Source organism: Periophthalmus magnuspinnatus, chromosome 4, assembly GCF_009829125.3.
Source record: "Periophthalmus magnuspinnatus isolate fPerMag1 chromosome 4, fPerMag1.2.pri, whole genome shotgun sequence".
NCBI classification, from domain to species: Eukaryota; Metazoa; Chordata; class Actinopteri; order Gobiiformes; family Gobiidae; genus Periophthalmus; species Periophthalmus magnuspinnatus.
Window position 1 is genome coordinate 7039607 of NC_047129.1, and position 19956 is coordinate 7059562.

The 19956-nt window shown below is 37.2% G+C and overlaps 1 protein-coding gene across 3 annotated transcripts in view; it reads left to right on the forward strand.

Annotated features, from left to right (window-relative positions):
• Nucleotides 1–19235, forward strand: part of osbpl1a (oxysterol binding protein-like 1A) — a 31079-nt gene extending 11844 nt beyond the window's left edge. Inside the window, exons 16-29 of one of the 3 annotated variants that reach the window (XM_033964912.2) lie at nt 5897–6059; nt 7058–7229; nt 9448–9523; nt 9795–9929; nt 10156–10253; nt 12314–12496; nt 12611–12718; nt 13185–13274; nt 14820–14943; nt 15790–15900; nt 16626–16749; nt 16826–16916; nt 17739–17759; nt 18198–18533. In XM_033964912.2, the coding sequence (XP_033820803.1) occupies nt 5897–6059; nt 7058–7229; nt 9448–9523; nt 9795–9929; nt 10156–10253; nt 12314–12496; nt 12611–12718; nt 13185–13274; nt 14820–14943; nt 15790–15900; nt 16626–16749; nt 16826–16916; nt 17739–17759; nt 18198–18300 (1599 nt within the window). In that variant the 3' untranslated portion in view covers nt 18301–18533. Of the gene's footprint in view, nt 1–5896; nt 6060–7057; nt 7230–9447; nt 9524–9794; nt 9930–10155; nt 10254–12313; nt 12497–12610; nt 12719–13184; nt 13275–14819; nt 14944–15787; nt 15901–16625; nt 16750–16825; nt 16917–17738; nt 17760–18197 lie in introns of all 3 variants that reach the window. The other 2 variants (XM_033964913.2, XM_055221049.1) reach the window with 2 other exon arrangements.
• Nucleotides 19236–19956: the final 721 nt, after the last annotated feature.

Below are 19956 nucleotides of genomic sequence, written 5' to 3' on the forward strand. Positions count from 1 at the left end.
ATAGCGCCCCCTACCATAGGGGTGAAATGCCAACATTATCCGATTCCTATGAAATTTGGGGAATCCATTCATGGTCTCAGAAGAAACAAAAAATTACATTATGGCCATGGATTATTTTCCACTGTTGGCCATCAGGGGCGCAATGATTTGAAAAGAAATTGGCACTTGGCACTTTGACTTGCATGTCTATGAATTATATCTACTCCTAGGTTTTTCATCCAAATTACCTCAAACTCCACATACAGCATGTACACATGTCGATTGTCAATAATGTTTTGGGGATATTCTTTATGGTTCATGAGTAGGATGCCCTCAAAATATGACTTCATCATTGGATTTAAATTCCTACATAACTTTTCCTTAAGTGCAAATGAAACCTATCTAGTCCTAGGTTTTTCATCCAAATTACCTCAAACTCCACATACAGCATGTACACATGATTATTGTCAATAATCATCCACGTTTTGGGGATATTCTTTCTGGTTTATGCACAGCACACTGTCAAAATATGACTGCTTTCCTGCATATTTGATTCCCTCTCACAGACACATGGATCAACCTAAAAAGCTCAAATTCTAATCACTGATGCGGATTAAAACTGTGAATAGAGAACCATAATAAACATGTGGCCAGTGACCTCCATAGCGCCCCCTACTGTACAGGTAAAAAACACAACTTTGTCCGATTGGCATGAAAGTTGGTGAGATCATTGTGGACCTCAAAAGAGGCAAAAAAGTCCATTACACCATACCTGTATTGTGCACGAGGTTGCCGGTTCAACGCCGTGGACCTCCATTATAATGTGTGGGTCACACATATTTATATAGAAACTGTGTGAAGGGGGGTGGATTGCGGCCGTGGGGGGTCCAGGTGGGGAAAATGGTGCATGGGGGCGGTTGCCGGCGGCCGGCCCCGGGCGGTCGCGTGGCGGGGAGGGCCATCATCGCCGCTTGTGGCTTTAATTTTTTATGTTTTCTGTCTGACTTATTCATTTATTACATGTTTACATTAATGTGGCTTTTCTCAACAGTACTGCAGTGATCAAACTATACATTGGTAGAAAAGCTTGTACGGTAAAATAGTTGTCTAAAGTAATCAGTTACACAAGCATGTTATTATAACAAGAGTGGTTACTGGACAAAACTGTGTAAATGTTTGATGAGGTAATAGTGACAGCTGGTCTTAATGCTATATCCCACTGTACCTGCATTTTCATCAGTGTGGACGAATCTTATTTCACCCATAACTGTAATCTGTGCCTCGATTGTCTAGATGCAAAAATTTAGCCTGTTACCCTCCATTTTAAGCAACTTTTTCAGCTCAGAGTTTCATTTGAGCGGCAGATCTGAGAGAGCATTAGTCAGAGACATCTCCCTGCTGATTGTTTAAACTGATATGTGGCGCTGTGCTTTTGATGCACAACGCTGCCCCAAATCAAACAGAGATGAATCCTCACTAAGGCTCTTCAATATGTCAGGCAGGAGGTGTTCACCTTCACATAACAAAGGTGGGAACTATTTCTAGCATGTGTCTTTTAGCTTTTTTATTTTTATTTTCATGTAATTCACAAGACACAACCAGCAGACGGTGCATGTGTTGTGAGATAAAAACACAAATGACACGGGGATGGGTGGGTTTCCTGCATTCAAACAATATTATTTCAAGCCGTGAAATGTATTAAAACATCTTTAAATGTGTTAGTTGATGTTTTGTGCATATAGTTTAAATGTTTTATTGGACTTTTTGTTGGGATAATAATACAGTAAATATTTATAATAGTTTTATCCCAGTCATGCTAAAGTTTATTTTCATTTCTAATCAGCTTTGTTTTGCACCAGCAGAATATTTTTATTAAGGATAAATTACCCTAAAGTTTTGTTGTTGTTGTTTTTGTTGTTGTTGTTGTTATTTTATTATTTCTTTACAACCTACAGAGCTCTTTGTTTAGTTGGTTACAGCAGTGCAGTGTTGTATGCCAGAGAAATGTGGGGATCTGGGAACATTTTGAAATATATTTTAAAAGTGAAAATGTCCACCTGTAATAATATAGTGTGTGGTGAATTGGATGGATCCCAATTCACATATCTATTAAAGTTATTGGATACTGGGGTAGACTTGTGCAAAGCAAGGACACAAAATTCACTAAAACAATTTCTATATTCGAGCTGTCACCATGGCTACAACAGGTAAAAACCATCTTGGAGGACTGTGCATTATCACTTTTGGACTTCACAGACATTCAACACCCACTGGCTCAAACTGACTGTAGAACTGACTCTAAAGGACCAGCATATACACTGACAATAGAACAGTGCCATGATGTCATGTGACTTTTACACATAAATCAAGCAGGAATACAAAATTTGAGCAGTATTTATTGTGTGAAAATGTTGGATAAAGGGAAGCCATCTGCATGGAATCGAAAGGAGCTTAGGGCTCTGTCATCTGTGTGATCTGTGGGTGGCATTGGTGATGAATACCATGTTATGCCTGATTGTACAATTGTCACATTATAGATCTAAGAGAAAAATACCTTCCTATGTTGAATAAGATAAATAAAATATACATAAATAGATAGATACATAAAATATGTCCAATTATAAAATTGTCGCTTTATTTCAGTCAAAAGAATCCCAAAATAGTTTGTTGAGTGGATGACTTTTTGAAGGGGGCCCTTTCTTTCTACCAGTGAACTGTCCTCATCCTGTCCAACTTTGTGCTCCATACCTTGTATACGGAGAAGAGCAAATCAATAAACAAAAAAAAAGTGAAGTGAAAAAAATCAATCCATTCATCCATCCATCTTCTTTTGTTCATCTGGGGCCGGGTTGCGAGGGTTGCAGTTTAAGCAGGGACTTTGAAACTTCCCTCAACTCACACACAACCTCCTTTAACTCCATCCATGAAAAAAATCTATTACCAACCACTTTTTTATTTTCTCTTCTTTGTATTGTTGCATGTGTTTTGCACGTATTTGTCTTCAAAGATGTGCTATACATGAAGACAGATTCGATAAACAGATTTGACAGCAGATTTGCCTTGTTACAAGTGATCACAAGACGCTGGTTTTCCTTTACTGATGAGGAAACACAAGATGGAGAGGTGAAGTGGTATAAATTGCAGCGTAATGACAGCCGCATACAACACATTGAACTTTAAAGAGGAACTTCCTGCTGTGTGACCCTGGGAGGACACTGTGGGAGCTTATAGTCACAGAATCACACTGTCAGAGACATGGAGACACAGTGATGTGTGATTGATTTTACTATGAATCAAGATTAGATTAGATGTCACAATCATAATACTGTAATTTGCAATGTTAAAATATCAGAAATGGACAGTTAAAGGATTTCTGAAATCAAAGGATAGCGAACAAATATGCAAACAAAGGCAGATCAAATGAAAGAATCTGAACATCTTAAATGGTGGATTTAACTTTTTTCTCATAATTATAATGTGATCTGTATAATCATGATTACCACTTTACTGAACTGACTTCCCCACAGTTGTACATATGAGTTATTTGTCAATCTGCTCTCTGACTTCATTCTGACTGTAAATCCAGATTGTACCGGTCACATTTTAGCAGCCTCATTACATCAGCGGTGCCGTCTCATTTAAAGAGCCATGAGAAATAGTGAGGTTGTTTGCGAGAGAAAACTGTGTGTGAGAGAGAGGGAGGAAGTCATAGACAGCTCAGAAATAGGGAAAAAATAATGCTTCAAAAATTGCCACTAACTTCAAGGAGGATCGAGTCCCGCTCGGACCAAGTTCTGTCGTTGTGTCCTTAGGCAAGACACTTCACCCACATTGCCTAGTATGAAAGTGGTGTGTGCTCGAATGATAGGTGGTGGTTGGAGGGGCCGATGGTGCAGATTGGCAGCCTCGCTTCTGTCAGTCTGCCCCAGGGCAGCTGTGTCTACAATAGTAACTTACCATCACCAAGTGTGGAAATGAATGAATAATGACTATAGTGTAGCGCTTTGAGAGGCTTTGAAAAAAGCGCATTACAAGTGTAAGCCATTATTATTATTATTAAAATAAAGCTAAATAAGTTGTGGCCCTCTGCGATGTAGTAGTGCTGATGTGCAGGTATGATCGAATAATAACGGCAAAATCATAATGGGGTGCATTTTTAAATAATTTAGTCCTTAAAACCCTCACTTCAAATTTACTACCCACAATTATGCTTTATCTATTGTCTGGTTATGATTCAAATCTGTGTGTAATTTGCAAAGAGCACAGGTGACAAACTTCATATCAGCACTGATGAGCTTCCTAAAAGGACAGGTTTGGCTAATGGTTTATATCTGAGTCCATTTGGTTATTTGATCCTCCTCCTGCGTGAGAATCATGTTGCTGCCTGGCCATTTGAGAAGGCAACATCAAGGCAGCTGTCCATTACACAAAAACATGCTCCGATCCATCTCTCCTCTCTCCCCTGAGTTTGCCTCATTTGACAAGTGTGGATACAAGCAAAATAGCAGTGACTCATTTTCACACAAAATAGCATACATTTTACTCTACTACTACTACTGGTGCAAAAAAAACAAAACAAAAAAAAAAACAAAGAAGGAAAACAGCTACTAATAGGAATTGTACTAGAATAGCATCCAATCACTTCTAATAAAAACTCCTCCAAAAGAACAAGACTTATGCTAATATTGTGACGTGGATCAGAAAAGGGATCAGTTAATATTAATTTGTCACGGTCACTGTAATGTGTTTGTTGAATATGCATTTTTACTTAGGGGAGAAATATTATTCAAGCAATGGCTGGTGTAATGGTGGAGTTCATTCAGCTGTATAATTTGATATAGTGGCAACAAATGAAGAGTGCATTTGCAAAAACAGAAGTGCCATCAAAAATAGTTCAATGTTTTCCATTTACTTTGTGAGCGTTTTCAAATGCCAAATCTCTTTTAGTGCAATATAAATTATTCCATCCCTTCTTCTCAAATCCACGCAAGAGATATTGTGATTGCCTTAATTGATTTGCTGCTATGATAATCCAAAGAGAAATAGTGTAATAAGTTTAGAGGCTGCAGTAGTTTACTCAGTAGAGACCTTCACTCACTAAACAATACCCACTCACACCACTGCATATGTTGTTATTGTATCCTTGGACAAGTTCCTCTACCCTGCTGTATGAGACACTGAATGTAAAGTGTGAATGGTAAACATAAATGGAGGTAAAGCCTCGAGTGCCCATGGATGTATCCACAAACGTGCTGTATAAAAAGTGCTGTATAAATGACCAAACTGTTCTTCATAATCTACCATAATAATAACAACAGCATAGTTGAGTTCTCTTTGTGCTATGTAACTTTTCTGTAAAAAGTCTGCCATCTACTAGTGTCCATGAAGAAACAAAAGGGCATTAAACTTATCTATCTCCATGGAAACAAGGAGTTGGCACCAGCAGAAGCTAAAAGTCAGAGAGACGACCCCAGTAACTGTAAGAGGGCATGTTTTCAAGGAATTTTGAGTAATAAAAATGCCTGTAATTAAATAAATGCTAGATAGTGGAACACTCCAGGCAAAGGAAGTGGTGTACCCTCCATCAGTAAAGTTACATAGTGCATCTTTAGAATGGGCATATTAGATAATTATTTATTTGATCCAGAGAGCTATAGTAGACAGTGTAGTCATGTTCTTTTACCTCTGGATAATTGAACAGGATTAGAGTTATGCATGTTTTATACTGTCATGTAATACAATACAATACAAAGTAACATGTTTCTTCTTTTAAGACATAAAAAACTGCTCAACATGATTTCACATGTATGCAACTTTACAAATGGTGAAAAACGAAATTATGCCGTGTATCACCATAACTGATTACCTCTTCCTTGTCGTATTTGTCTTTTGTCCTTGTGTGTTGATGTGAGCTCAGGTGCGCAGTCTGAAATTGGAGCAGGAGTTGGAGAAGAATAAGATCCTGTCCGAGGCGCTGCAGACTTTGGCGACGGAGCACCATGAACTAGAGCAGTCGGTGGTCAAAGGATCTTCACCACGCAGTGCCCTGAGCGAGGATGAGTTTCACGACGCTGTGTCTGGTGAGTCGACAAATGTGGGTGAAATTTTGGGGAGAATGGAAAGATCAAGGAGATTTTGGTCACATGGTTTTGATCATTCACCCGCAGGACCCTGGGCGTCTCTCGACAGGGGGTAAAGGTGAATGGTATGTTGGACTCATTTGGGATGCAGAGGATGACTTTTAGACATGAATGACAAAAGTGCATGTTGTGTGGCACTTGAACTAGACTGCACTAATGATGATTGATGGGCTAAAAGTTTGTGCTTCAGTGTGGCTTTAGAAATATATCAGACTTTTACAACTGAGTCAATATTTCTTTGTGATAGTTTAACAAAGGTGTATCTGCCGCCTACATGTTGTTTTATTAAATATGAAATATTAGATATTAAAGTTGGTCTTTATACTAGTAACTGACCAGTTACAAATAGGATTCTTTATTTATACTTGATTTTCTTGAAAGCATTTTGAGGAACTGAGGAAAATATTTTTGTTAGAAATGCACACAAAGTTAAAGTTTAGTTTTTTTGTAAAAAACTAGTGGCAGGTGTTCTGCATGTATGGCATGTATTATTCCCATGACGTGAGGAAATGTGTGTCTCTACATTTGACCCTGCCCTTCACTTCAGGAGCAGGTTGACTGCAGTACTAGAGCTGGGACCGATTTCCAGTTCTTCAGCCTGAATCTTGATCAGTATTATTACTTAGCTAGTGGATGAGGAGACCCCAACCGAATACCTTCGGGCTAGTCCCTCAACCCACATTGCCTCTACCACTAGCTTTATGATACACATGATATACATGTTTCAATCTTAAACAAACAAAATTGTGATTATAATTATGTTCATTTGAATTATGTCCAGTCTACTGATAGCACATGGTTTTACCAGCTTCAAATTACCCACTCGCCAGAAGTTTTTTGGTGTTTCAGCACACTACCTTTTGTCACCTTTTCCTTTTGGGATCCTTTCTAAAAATACTTCTCCACACAATCATTCACCCCTGTGTATTTTGTGTTAGATTCAGAGTCAGAGCGTTCCCTGAGTGGATTTGAGACTGTGGCCAGTCATTCGTCTGAGGAAGAAGACGACGACGAAGACTCTGTAATGTTCCATAGCAGCAGCCTGTCCACCATGTTGGATCACCATGGAGATGAGGACCAGAATCAACCCAATGGGATCTCAAAGCACAGGTCAGCTCAGCTCTGTGTCCCAATGCTTTTTATGTCTTTTATGTATTTTCATTAACACACATTGCTCAAAAATGGCCCCATGCCCCATTAATTCACTGAATAGACTCTGCACTGTTGCGTTTTTAAAGTGTCTTGTTTTTATTGATTAGTTTCATTTTTTCCACTTCATAATGTGAATAATTTAGTGTGGCCTGCTTGCTAAAGGATAGAGAAAGACTTGTATGAAAGGGCCGAGCTCTGTGTGGGTGCTTTTAAATATTGATAAGGTCACCGTGTAATGTAATAATCACTCGCCAATGCAGTATGACCCAGTGTTGGCTAATTGCTGAGGGCAGTTTTAGACTCTAGTTCAAAATGTTGCGTTTAAATACTCCAATCAGGCATGACATTACAATCCTGCAATCAATGTTGTTATGACATGCCTAATATGAAACCTCATATACAATAAACTGAATCATCACCATTTCATGCGTACTGTGCAGTATGACTACTGTCACTTTTAACTGTCACCACATTTGTGTAGAGATATTGTGTACTCTGTCTTTGATTTACATTTTTGCACAGATTTTAATCAAGCAATCAAAGTTTATTCATAAATCTCTGCAAAGGAACAAGGCAACATAATAAAACAAGATACTCAAATATATAAAAAGATCACCTCCCTGCTGTTTGTGTCAGGGCCTGGGCACATCCAAAACCATCTGAGAGGAGGAAACAGTTAAAAGTCAGATAAGTACAGGGAGGACTCTGGGGAGGACATGCAAAGCTTTAAAACGAACTTTAAAATGTTAAAATCAATGCAGAGGCAGACAGGAGCAAGTGAAGGGAAAAGAAGATGGGAAGGTTTCATATTTACAGTATATTTACGTTTGTTTTAATTATTACTCATTTTTAATATCCAGTCTAGATTTTTTTTTTTTTTTATTGCATCCACACTTTTATTACTATCAGCACTTTTAGTAAGAGTTGCCATGTCAAGTGAATTTTTCCACCGTCAGATTAAGTTCTGTCTAATCTTATCTTACCTCTTATTAACTTTTTCAGCAGTTCCTCAGTATTAGCAGTAGTATGTTGGATTGATCTAAAGGGCAAGGCTGAACTTAACCTTTATCACTTCAGATAGGTACTTATCACTGCAGACCAGGGACACCTCTTAAGAACTGTGGTTTTGGAGATGCTTTGATCCACTGGTCTTTTCGCCACAATTTGGCTCTTTCAGCTCTGTATGTGTTCCAGTTTTCATGCTTCTAACACATCAGCTGTGAAGAAAAATACTGCTTGCTGGCTAAAGTATTTTGCCCACCAATAATTCACTGTAACTGACATTTTAACACCAGCCTTTTGATTGAACTTGAGTCATATTAATTCATTTATTTGATTCCCCAGTTCACACAAGACCTGATTGATAATTCTTTGTATTTTATTGTTTATGGTTTGTTTGATAATTTAACTGAATATCCTTTTCTTTTATTAACATTTATCTTACATACAGTACCATTTTTGGCTACTCAATTGACTTTGGTGATAATAGTAAAAACTTTCTTATCTTTGCATTTAATATCTGGCTTATATTGCACTATGTTCTTCATCCATCCCTAACTTGAAAATGGCTGTGTTGCATTATTTCTCAGTTCTTGTCTTTTCCAATTGAATCTGTTCTATCCCAGATATTTTAGTGCTTGTGCGATCTTTGACCTCTGTCTGTGTGAGTGAAACTTAAATGCAGCCGGAGATGGGATTTTGGGAGACCATCTTCCACCTCTGATACTGATAGTTTCCAGGGCTTTGTTCTGATGCCACACAATCCATTTTACTCTTTTGTTGACAATTTTAGTCTGAAAAATGTCACAGTGTCCCGAGTTTTTATATAAATGCCCAACCCATTTTACTGGTCTTTCTGAGTATGTTTCATAAAAAGCAGTACAAAGTTGTTTCACAAAGATGCATTTTGTGAATCTGTTGAACCAAAATGCATCAACAAACAACCCCAATAAGTGGCAATTCGCGAATAACAAATGTAGAAACCATGTTTTACATAACTTTGCTTTTGAGGTTATTTTGTAAGTGCAGCCTTTTGAGGTAGGGGACATGTCTGCATTGTGCCAAAGTTAGTAGTGCACTGAGCTCGCTTCATAGCACTAAAAGTTGTAGTAATAAACAGCTATTTATGTTGTTTTTGTAGCTGTAGTAATGTTAAACAAATTTTTGTGTGTTGTAGGACAAGTCTTCCTGCTCCGATGTTTTCCAGAAATGACTTCAGTATCTGGAGTATCCTGAGGAACTGCATTGGAATGGTAAAGAACAATTCCTCACTGTTGGAAACATTATGCAGCTTGTTGTTGTTTTGCCTTTTATAATCTGAAAAACACCAAGACCCTATGCCGTCCGTGACAGGAAATGAAAACAATGTTTTTTTCACAATGATATAATAGTTGAAGGTTGGGTTTAAAAACGGCGCTTAGATTTTTCGTGTTTTGAAAATAACATTTTCAATGGTGTTATGCATGAAGTATTTTTTTCTCCATGTGTAATGAAACCATGTCCCCTAATTATTTTTTCTCACAGGAGCTCTCAAAGATTACAATGCCTGTGATTTTCAATGAACCGCTGAGTTTTCTGCAGCGCCTCACAGAGTACATGGAGCACACGTACCTTATACAACAGGCCAATTCCACACAAAACTCCATAGAGAGAATGAAGGTGAGAATAGGCTTTTAACAGCTCTGTTTTTGTAATAGTGTGCTTAAATGAAAGTAAATCTGGACTAACCATGATATTAACCTGGTTTATACCTGGTTAATAACATGGTAAGTTTCATGGTTAATTTATAACAGTAGGAATCAAACTTGTTCTTATTAAACTAGATCACAAAACATTGATTACCTTGTGATTATAGTTCTGATAATATGTTGTACACTGTTCATAGTGCGTGGCTGCATTTGCTGTCTCAGCGGTGGCCTCTCAGTGGGAGAGGACAGGAAAACCATTCAACCCTCTGTTGGGCGAGACCTATGAACTGGTCAGGTATGTAGAGATGCACTAACTACACATACATTAGTACAGACCAACATGCAACATTCAGAGTTAAAATTTTTCTTATACAACAAGCTTTGATTCTGTCTATGTCCTCAAGCCAGTTCACAGTATTGATTTTATCCAGTGGTGTAACAGTAAGAACACCAGTGTATTTGGGGCCAAAAAAGCAGTAAGTGGCCTTGTCTTGTGCTATAAACTTAATGCATATAATCAAATAACCATCTGAAACCCTCTGACTCATTGTTTTACTTGTTTTACTGTAGTTGTCGCTTGTATTTCACTCAAAGGTCCTTAATTGCATTATTTGGGTTTTTAAAAATACCATAGCCTTGTAACATTGTATAGCTATAGTATGTAGAGCAATATCTATAATATTAGCTCTGAATTTTTGCATTCTAGGATTTTATAAGTTCCTTGTACTGTTAATAAACAAGACCAAGATAAATACAGCATTACCACTCTAGTATAGTCTCTAATAATCATGCTTCTTATTATGTTACTAAAACAAGACTGGTGTGGCAAAATGAATTAAATTGTATTGTTTTCTATGTATAAACTGTATGGAAAAACCTTCTTCGCCAAAGATGCTTGCAAACAATTTCACTGATTATGCCCATTATCTAGCTAGTTGACACTGATAAAAATATTGTGTCTTTCCTTTCCCTTGTTTGTTTATGAGCTGTTGCCGTGTAAACTCTCGAACCATGCAGTAATTTGAGCAGTGCTCCGGTGTAGTGCCTCTGGGGTCAGGTGACCACAGTTCAGCTCAGTGTTAGTCTGCCTGTTTGACAACAGCTCTGTCAACACCCAATACATGAGCTCCACTCAAGGTCATTTTAGTTTTCTTTTTCTTAGCAGTTTTATAACACAACTCTCACTTCTTCTAAACAGCCACTAAATACACATAGTTATTACAATTATTAATACTCCAGTCAAATTATTAATATTTTGTGTAATTCAAAACAAACAAAATGTTTTTGTTTTTCTCAAATTACCGTATGCTCTAGCATACAGACTGTACAGACTCTGCTGGGTCCACTTGTAGGCAGAGGGAATAAACATAATATTTTTCATTTAAAATAATGAATATCTGTTGGCCTAACAGCAGATTACAAGGTTTAGATGATTTAAAAAACAAAATCTGATTTGGGTACGGTTTCATCCATTAATAAGTACTGACATATTTCTCCAAAATGTTAGATTCAAGCTGGAAATAAATGTATGCATTCTAGGAACTTCATCCTGAAAACAACAACAGCTATGTAATGTTACTGCATTTGTACTACGTTTGGTCAAGGTTATCTTCTCAAATACTGCACTGTACAAAGTAGTATGCACATCTAGGCATGTCCTGTTGGTCACTATTTTCCTGTTTTCTGATGCCCATCATATAAAAATATCTGACATAGCCACATAATTACTGGTTAGATATGAGATTTTTCAGAGCTGCTGGCCCTGGTTTTATTCTGTGAGGTTGTGTGGATGGACCAAAACACGGACACATTTTGTCTGTGTGGGCGCCTCTGAGATCTGTAGCAGGAAAAATAACAGCTCTGTGGAGTCACCACACGACACAGGCCTTATTAGGATGAACCACAGTCTTATGTCTTTGCTTTGAGCTAAAATCTTAAAACATTCAACGCTATTTGCAAAATCTCTTTTTCGTACTTGTTATATATTGATAAAGTCAGGGTACTTGCAACAAAATACAAACTTGCTCACACACAAAAAGAATAGTTGTCTGTGGTGATAACTGAAATCTTTACAGTTTACACAGGAGGATACTTTTTTGGCTTTGCAACTGAAGTTGTAAAACGATGAAAAGTACACTGGTTTGTGATTCCACAGACAGCTGTTGAAATATGACAGATTATGAAACAATCCCATCCATGGGTTTCAGAATTATGAAAAATTAGGACTATTGCCATAGCAATTAACAATTCAAATTTTTTCAAGTTGGCAAACCTCATTAATACAAGTGAAATGCAAAATGATTATTTTTTAATTCTCATATGACTACTTATAAACAACTATACTCCTTTATTCAGGGAGGACTTGGGTTTCCGTTTGATCTCGGAGCAAGTCAGCCATCACCCGCCCATCAGTGCCTTCCACGCCCAGGGGCTGCAGCAGGACTTTGTGTTCCATGGCTCTATCTACCCCAAACTCAAGTTCTGGGGCAAGAGCGTGGAGGCTGAACCAAAGGGTATCATCACTTTGGAGCTACCAAAGTAAGTCACTGCTAATGAACAAAATGTATGTATTATATGTATTATAGACAAAAATGTATTAAAGTGATGTATAAAAAAATATATTATAGACTATAATGTTACTGTTTTTCATAGGCATAATGAGTCCTACACATGGACAAATCCTACATGTTGTGTCCACAACATCATTGTAGGGCAGCTGTGGATAGAGCAATATGGAAATGTGGAGATAACCAATCACAGGTATGATGAAAAGTCTGAACTGTTGTGCTTGTGGAGGGTAGACCTCTCCTGGGACCGATCTTAGAATGATTTTGATGAAGATGTTGTAAATGCACTTTGGATTGTGGGATTGGATTGAATTTTGAGGTTTAGAACTTGAGCACTATACACCACCAGTCAAAAGCATGGATACTGTGCTTAGTACATTCCATGTGTCTTCATTCATAGTTTTGATACTTTCAGAATTCAGATGCTTTGAGAATCTACAATGTACATAGTCCTTAAAATAAAGAAAAAAACAAAAATGAATTGTGTCCAAACTTTTGAATGTTAGTGTATATCGTACATAAAAGCATCCATATTCAGAACATTGTCATCTTTCTGAATAATCATTTCTAATGAATAATCAGGTTCCTTTTCAAGAGATTTGTCCAGCTCTTAATAAATGAGAACAGTACTTACTTTTCTACAACTTTTCTTTTTTCAGAACCGGCGAAAGGTGTATCCTGAATTTTAAACCCTGTGGACTTTTTGGCAAAGAGCTGCACAAAGTGGAAGGTTATATTTTGGATAAAAGGTACCATGACAGTTAAAACTATTCTTTGCTATCTCAAATTTGAACACCTGGAGACACCAAAGTATCTTCTGTATAGCAATAAAACCCTACTTACTATTGCTTTCAAGAATATTAGGTTGTTGTTTCTTCCTCAAGTTGCAGACAACATCCTGTCTACAGGCAGCATTAACAGCCACTAAGAGCCATGTTGCTCACAGCTACACTAATGAGACGTCATGCCCCGTTCTGTTTAGCACCATTGTGACTGACAAAGTTGCACATTGATATATATGCAGAGGCTTAATTTGTAAATGTGTGGTTATGGAGAACTTTTGAACTGATTTGATAAACTGGAGAAACAGACGACCAGAGATACTGGGACATATAAATGACAAACTATTACAATAGTCACTAATATTTGCTGAAGGCTCCAAAATAATTTTCATGATCCCTTTACAGAGAAACTGAGAGAAAATGGGATTTGTTTTGGCAAATATTTGACCACTAATATTTATTGTTAGATAGATACAACTGAAAATGTTAATCTTGGTATTAATTTAGATTCTTGGTTAACATTTAATGCTGTTTGCATAAAAAATGGTGAGTCACATCTATGTTTATCTGCTGTTTCAAAGCCTTTTGAGAACAGATATTAAAACACAAAGGGGCTCATTTTGAACAGGTTATTTAAGGTTAGAGTCTCATTTTGAAATTAAATTACGAACAATGTGGCTGAACAGTTACCAGTTAATAATTCATAAACATCAAGGACAGGGCTGGGCTTTGGTGACACTGCTAAATGTTACAATTTTGGGAATTATAGATAAAATTTGATTAAAACTAAAAAGATAATGAAAGAACAGAGAGAAGCAGAAGGTTCAACGTGAAACCTGTAAGAGAAAGTGTTAACCTCTCTAGATACAACTTCAGTTCTGAAGTTCTATCTTTGAGTTGAATATAAATGAAAACTTGATCCACTGTCAAATGCATTACAATATGTTATATTGCTTACTGTCATCACAATAGAATATTAACAGGGTATTGTACAAAGAAGTACAATGTCTGAGGTATAAAGGAATAACTTTACCTGTACCAAGCTTCTTGACATGTTGCCATCCAAATTAAAAATGAGTTTCCAGCAAATTCTATATGAAATAATCTTGATTCAATACAAGTTTTCATTTGCCATGTATGTTTACACCAGATGCCCTGCCAGACATATTCCTTTCTATTTATGATGCCATGGGAGTTGATATTTGCATGTGGTCCTGTGTGGCTCAGTTGTGCAGTTATACTCTCATATTTTGATTATTATTTATTTTTGATAAAACCATGTCATATTTTGTATAAATTGAGGTTGCAAGACTCAAAATGTTCTGATAACAAACAGGCCGATTAAACCCTGTCACAGTTCTCTCTGATGTTGTGTGCCAGAAAGTCCTTGAAATGTTGATTGTTTAATTTGTCTGAAAGTGAGTGGCATGAAAACACAATGTACGAGTGTTTTTATGAGCTGATTATCTAGTGTTTGGGCCTGAGGCTGTGTGTCTGTGTGTGTGGCTTCAGCAAAAAGAAGCTCTGCTCGCTCTACGGGAAGTGGACCGAGTGTATGTACGTCATCGAACCTGCCGCGTTTGAAGCACACAAGAAAAACGACAAGAAAGCATCCGAAGAGAAGAAGGCTAAATCGGTAGGATGCTTATGACATAGTTTGACTGGTGGCTTTTGAACAATAACAGATTTTGTTGATTTCAGGGCCTGTTTTATTCCCAATATATTCTTTAGATCACTCGTTGGAGTAGTACTGGTTAAACTTTATGTTAAGCCTGGTTTATTCTCTGTTTTAGTTCATTTAGCTCTGGTTTAATCTTGGAGTCTGCCTGTTTTCCCCTTGGCTTCCCTCATCAAACTAAACCCTGCAGTTAACTAATCCTCCAGCTCTGGAGATGGGTCTATGCTGCACTGCGGTTGCTCTGTGGCTCTGACAGGTTGCCTCAGGGGTTTCCCTTCAGGAACAACACGACTCTTGTGTTCTTTCCTGTTTTAGATTTTATAGTTAGGTATAGTTGGTAAGGTGCCCTATAGTACTTCTGTGATGGCGTATCCATCACCTGCTTGTCTCCCTAAAGATGTTATTGTTTTACCTGAAATTATCCACAGTAAGGAATCAAATGTATCTATCTCCATGGAGAGTACAGGTAACATCTGTGGAGAGGTGGAAAAAGCATAATGAATAAATGCAAGATAGATACATTTAATGCCCTACTATAGAACATTACAGGCAAATCCTCCTCCAGAAAAGTCATATGGAGCACTTGTCAAGTCCAGTCCAGTCCAGTTTAGACCACTGACTCAGTTTTTATATAGTGTATTTAGTGATGGATTTTTTGAGACTACTATTTTACTTTTATTTTATCCCTTGATTTCATCCCAGTCAGTTATTTTAAATGGCAAAGCAGAATGTTTTCTGAGGTGGGAGAAATGTGAGTATCTCAGAGTGACTTTGTGTTTTGATTGTGTTTTGTTTGTTTGTGAGGGCGGAGAGGAGCAGGAGGAGGTGCCCTCTCCTGCTGCAGACACTGTTCAGATGATTCCTGGGAGTCAGTTGCTGTGGAGGATCGCACCCCGGCCACCCAACTCTACACAGGTGAGGTACCAGTCTGCCAGAGCGGGAACAAAACAGTTTTCAAACACATAATTTATGAAAAATAATTGTTCATTGCCCATGTTGTACAATATATAAAACCAAAAAGCTACATTACAGATACTTTTTGCAATGACTTAAACCATTGTAAGCCAATTTAACTCAAAAATACAGGTACAAAAATACAGAGTGTAGAAATGTCAAAACAGCTTGTTAGCTTTGGTTCCACAGTTGCTTTATTTGACAACCTGAAAATGAACTCCACCAGCTTCTCACCAACTTCTACCATAGTCACTTTTAGCTTTGAAATGGAAAAAATACTTCAGTCATACAATACTTCAAGTTAGTACAGCTAATATTATAATATTTGATATATATAATTTGATCACACATTATGTGTCAACACTATTACACCTTAATCTGAAAAGCATAAAAGCTTAACTGTATTTAGAAAGTCCTTGACCTTGTTTGAATTTATAATCTATTCATTATCTATTCATTATCTTATATTATAAGGGACAGATGGCAGTAAACAGGAGTTTGTTGGAAGTTTAATCTAATAGTAATATCCTGTAAGTGTGATATTTATAATCCAAATTTCTAAAACGTACTCCATTGATTTTTTTTGACATTTTCACATTTTGACATTTCAAGGCTCCGAATGTGATGGTTACGAAGCGTTTTTTGACTAGATACAGATATTTAACTAAATCAACCCTGACTTGCAGATGTACAGCTTCACTTCTTTTGCAATGCAACTGAATGAGCTTCACAAGGACATGGAGGGGGTGATCCCACAGACTGACTGCAGACTGCGCCCAGACATAAGAGCAATGGAGAACGGAGACATTGGTAATACCCCCCTTTCGTCCAGGCTTAAACTAAGTGTCAAAGATAAAAGTTAGAAGTATTTTTTTCTTCCTGCTAGATCTCGCCAGTGAAGAGAAGAAGAGGCTCGAAGAAAAACAAAGAGCTGCTCGCAAAAACCGCGCCAAGTCGGATGAAGAGTGGAAAACCAGGTAAGGGATGCATACTTTGTACTTCAAAGAAATACAGCCCATGTTTACATCAGGCATAAGAGTATGACCACTCCCAGGTGAAGCGACAAACACTGATTATTTCATTAAAGGTGCACTATGTAACTTTTCTGGTGGAGGGTCTGATACCTACTTGTTTTGACTGAGATGTTATTGCTTTGCCTGGAATATTCTGCATTAATCCTGTTTATATGGAGACATGACAAGGCCAAGTTACAGTGTTTGTTTTTTTCTTCAATAAAAATAGTTATTTAATTGAATATATGCAAAATATACAAATCTAATGTCAAACTGTGGAATATTCCAGACAAAGTAAGCAGGTGGTAAACCGTCCACCAGAAAAGTTACACAGTGCACCTTTAAGGCATGTGAGCGCAGGTTAGACATGTCCTCAACTATGATGTGTTAGTAACAAGAAAAATAGCATAGGTCTAAGATTTGGGTGAGATCATTAGTAAAACTGTATCTTACATGAGGTGGTTCGTACAGGAGGTTCTGTCTCAAAAGCAGCAATGAACTAGATATATAAAATAAATAAATAAATAAATCATCCTCCTCAAAATTCACAGTTTTATTCTTTGGAAAATGCAAGATGAAATATTCTTGGTTAAAAATTGGTTAAAACAAACTGAAAAATGTCACTTTGGAGAGAAAAGAAAAAAAGCAATTTATTTTTTACCTTGCAAAATTTGAACAGTTAATATTTATTTTGTTTGTTCTGAATTAATTTTCTTGCTTTGAAATGCTCAGTGTTAAACCTGTCTTTCTCCCACCTGCTTTGTGCATCCTCTCTTTGATACTCAGGAGTCCTGCCCTCGGCCCAAGGTTAGCGCAGCCTGCTGGTTGCTTGATGTGTGTGAGTTGTGTGATGTGTCATGTGACCCCACTGCCTCCCTGTCTGTATCTGTCCAAAACTCTTCACTCTTATCGGTTTGATTGGCCACAAAATGAATGAACATCTAGACAAAGAATCACTTTTCAGAGGTTCACTGATTGGTTTACCAGCGTGACAGCTCCCCCCACTGGTACTAAATGGAATTATCCAAGATGCCAATCATTTTCCTCCCTGTTTGACTGTATCTAACCACTAGAAAGCTCTTTTTAGTCTAGGAATAGACTCCAATATTATGCAAATTAGCAACTAGCTCAGTATGTAGTATGGCTAATCTTCGTTTCTTGCTTTCAGTTTTGTTTTTATGCCTGCTGTCTTTTTCTGTTTACTAAAAGCTTGAGCTGAATACTAATAAGATTGCCTTTCACCAGGTGGTTTCAACAGGGCCAAAATCCACACACCAAATCCCAGGACTGGATCTTCACCGGTGGATACTGGGACCGTAAATACACCCAGCTGCCTGATATTTACTAAGTGTAGTCCAAGTACTTTGTCATGACGGAAAAGACTGTTTTTAAAATGCAAAAAAAGTTACAAGCAAGCAATATACAAAGGAACAAGTTGTGTGGCCTTAATTAATCTTTGTTAATAATTCTCAAGATGTGAAAAGTTTTGTTTGTAGGATATGTATTTACTGTATGTTTTGTTCATTATGGAGTGTGTTACGCCTCTAATATGGTTCTTAATTGTTTTAATTGTTAATTGTTTAATTATGTGTTCAATCTTCATATGTATATACCAGTTACATTCCAGACCTCATAACCTTTTTTTTCTGACTCACCAGAGCAAAACGTTGAATGTCAATGGAAAACAATCATGTCTCAGAAATTATATATTTTCATACAATCAAATGAATTTGTTACTCTTCTACTGTAATACAAGAATAGGTCACTTTGTATGCCGTTGTTGCAAAAATTGTATATCCATTACATAAATTTAAAAATCCAGACTTTTTACTTTATGTTCCCAATATTTTTGAATTCAGACTAAATATTGCAAAACAGTGTGTTATATATTTTTAGAGGATGGACTTATGACTTTCAGTATTACACTGACATTTGAAAAGTAAAAGACAATATGCTCTCCAGTTAGTGTATTATTTGGATAAAATCATTTGATGCATTTTGTTCAAACTCCAATAGTATTCAGGTAAAATATGTTTTTTATTTTTGCACCTGTTTCTGTTTAGAATGTGTTGGACCCCTTCCCAAAACATTCAAGGCCATGGATGGACTCAAGGTGAATATGACCATGGACAGACAGTTCAAACCACCTACTTTTACCTTCATTCTCTTGGGACAGTTGAATAATAAATCCCCTGACCTCAGGCTGTCATTTTCACTGTCCAAAGACATGCACATGTGAGGAGAAATGCTAAAATCAAAATAAACTCAAAGGCATTTTAAAATTTTAGATTTTCAGTTGCCTGAGTATTATTACTGTTTGCATATTAAACACTTCAGACCTCAAAGGACAACACCTGTTACAACAGTCAATTTTTACTGAAACAACATGGTCTTCAGACTTTACTCTGCTTTATTAATGGGACCAAAGCTTCACTCTATGACACTGTTCAGCTGTTGGACTATTATGAACTGTACGTGAGTAAGCTTTCATATAGATTGACTTTGCAATGAGGCCAAATGCAAAAGCCTATAAATTTGTCTCTTGTCTCTCCTTAAGTCTGACATATCCATTATGTGGGGAACTAGCATCGCCAGCATAGCCTATGCTTTGCTGTATGTCACAGCTGTCCATAAACAATCACATTTCTCAGCTTTCCTTCAAAGTGGTGTGTGCATAGAAGATATAGTTGACCTTTAAGAGTGCAAGGAACAATGGAGAAGTTATAAAGGCCAGAGATATCTTAGAAAGCACATTTTGGGAAGTGTTTGTTGTTTTGACCCCCCTATGTAAAGCGAGAGAGATGTGCATGCCCTCAATTTCAGTCTGAGACAGCATAACACTGTAAAAAAAGACTTTCTTAAACATTAGACATAAGGGGAGAACGTATTATAACTTCACTTGGGTTATTCAGAACAAGGAGTACTTTTAATATTCTGACATTTGGTATTACACCAGATTTAAGAAGGATAAACTAATGTATATGGCTTGAATGTGTTATTTCCC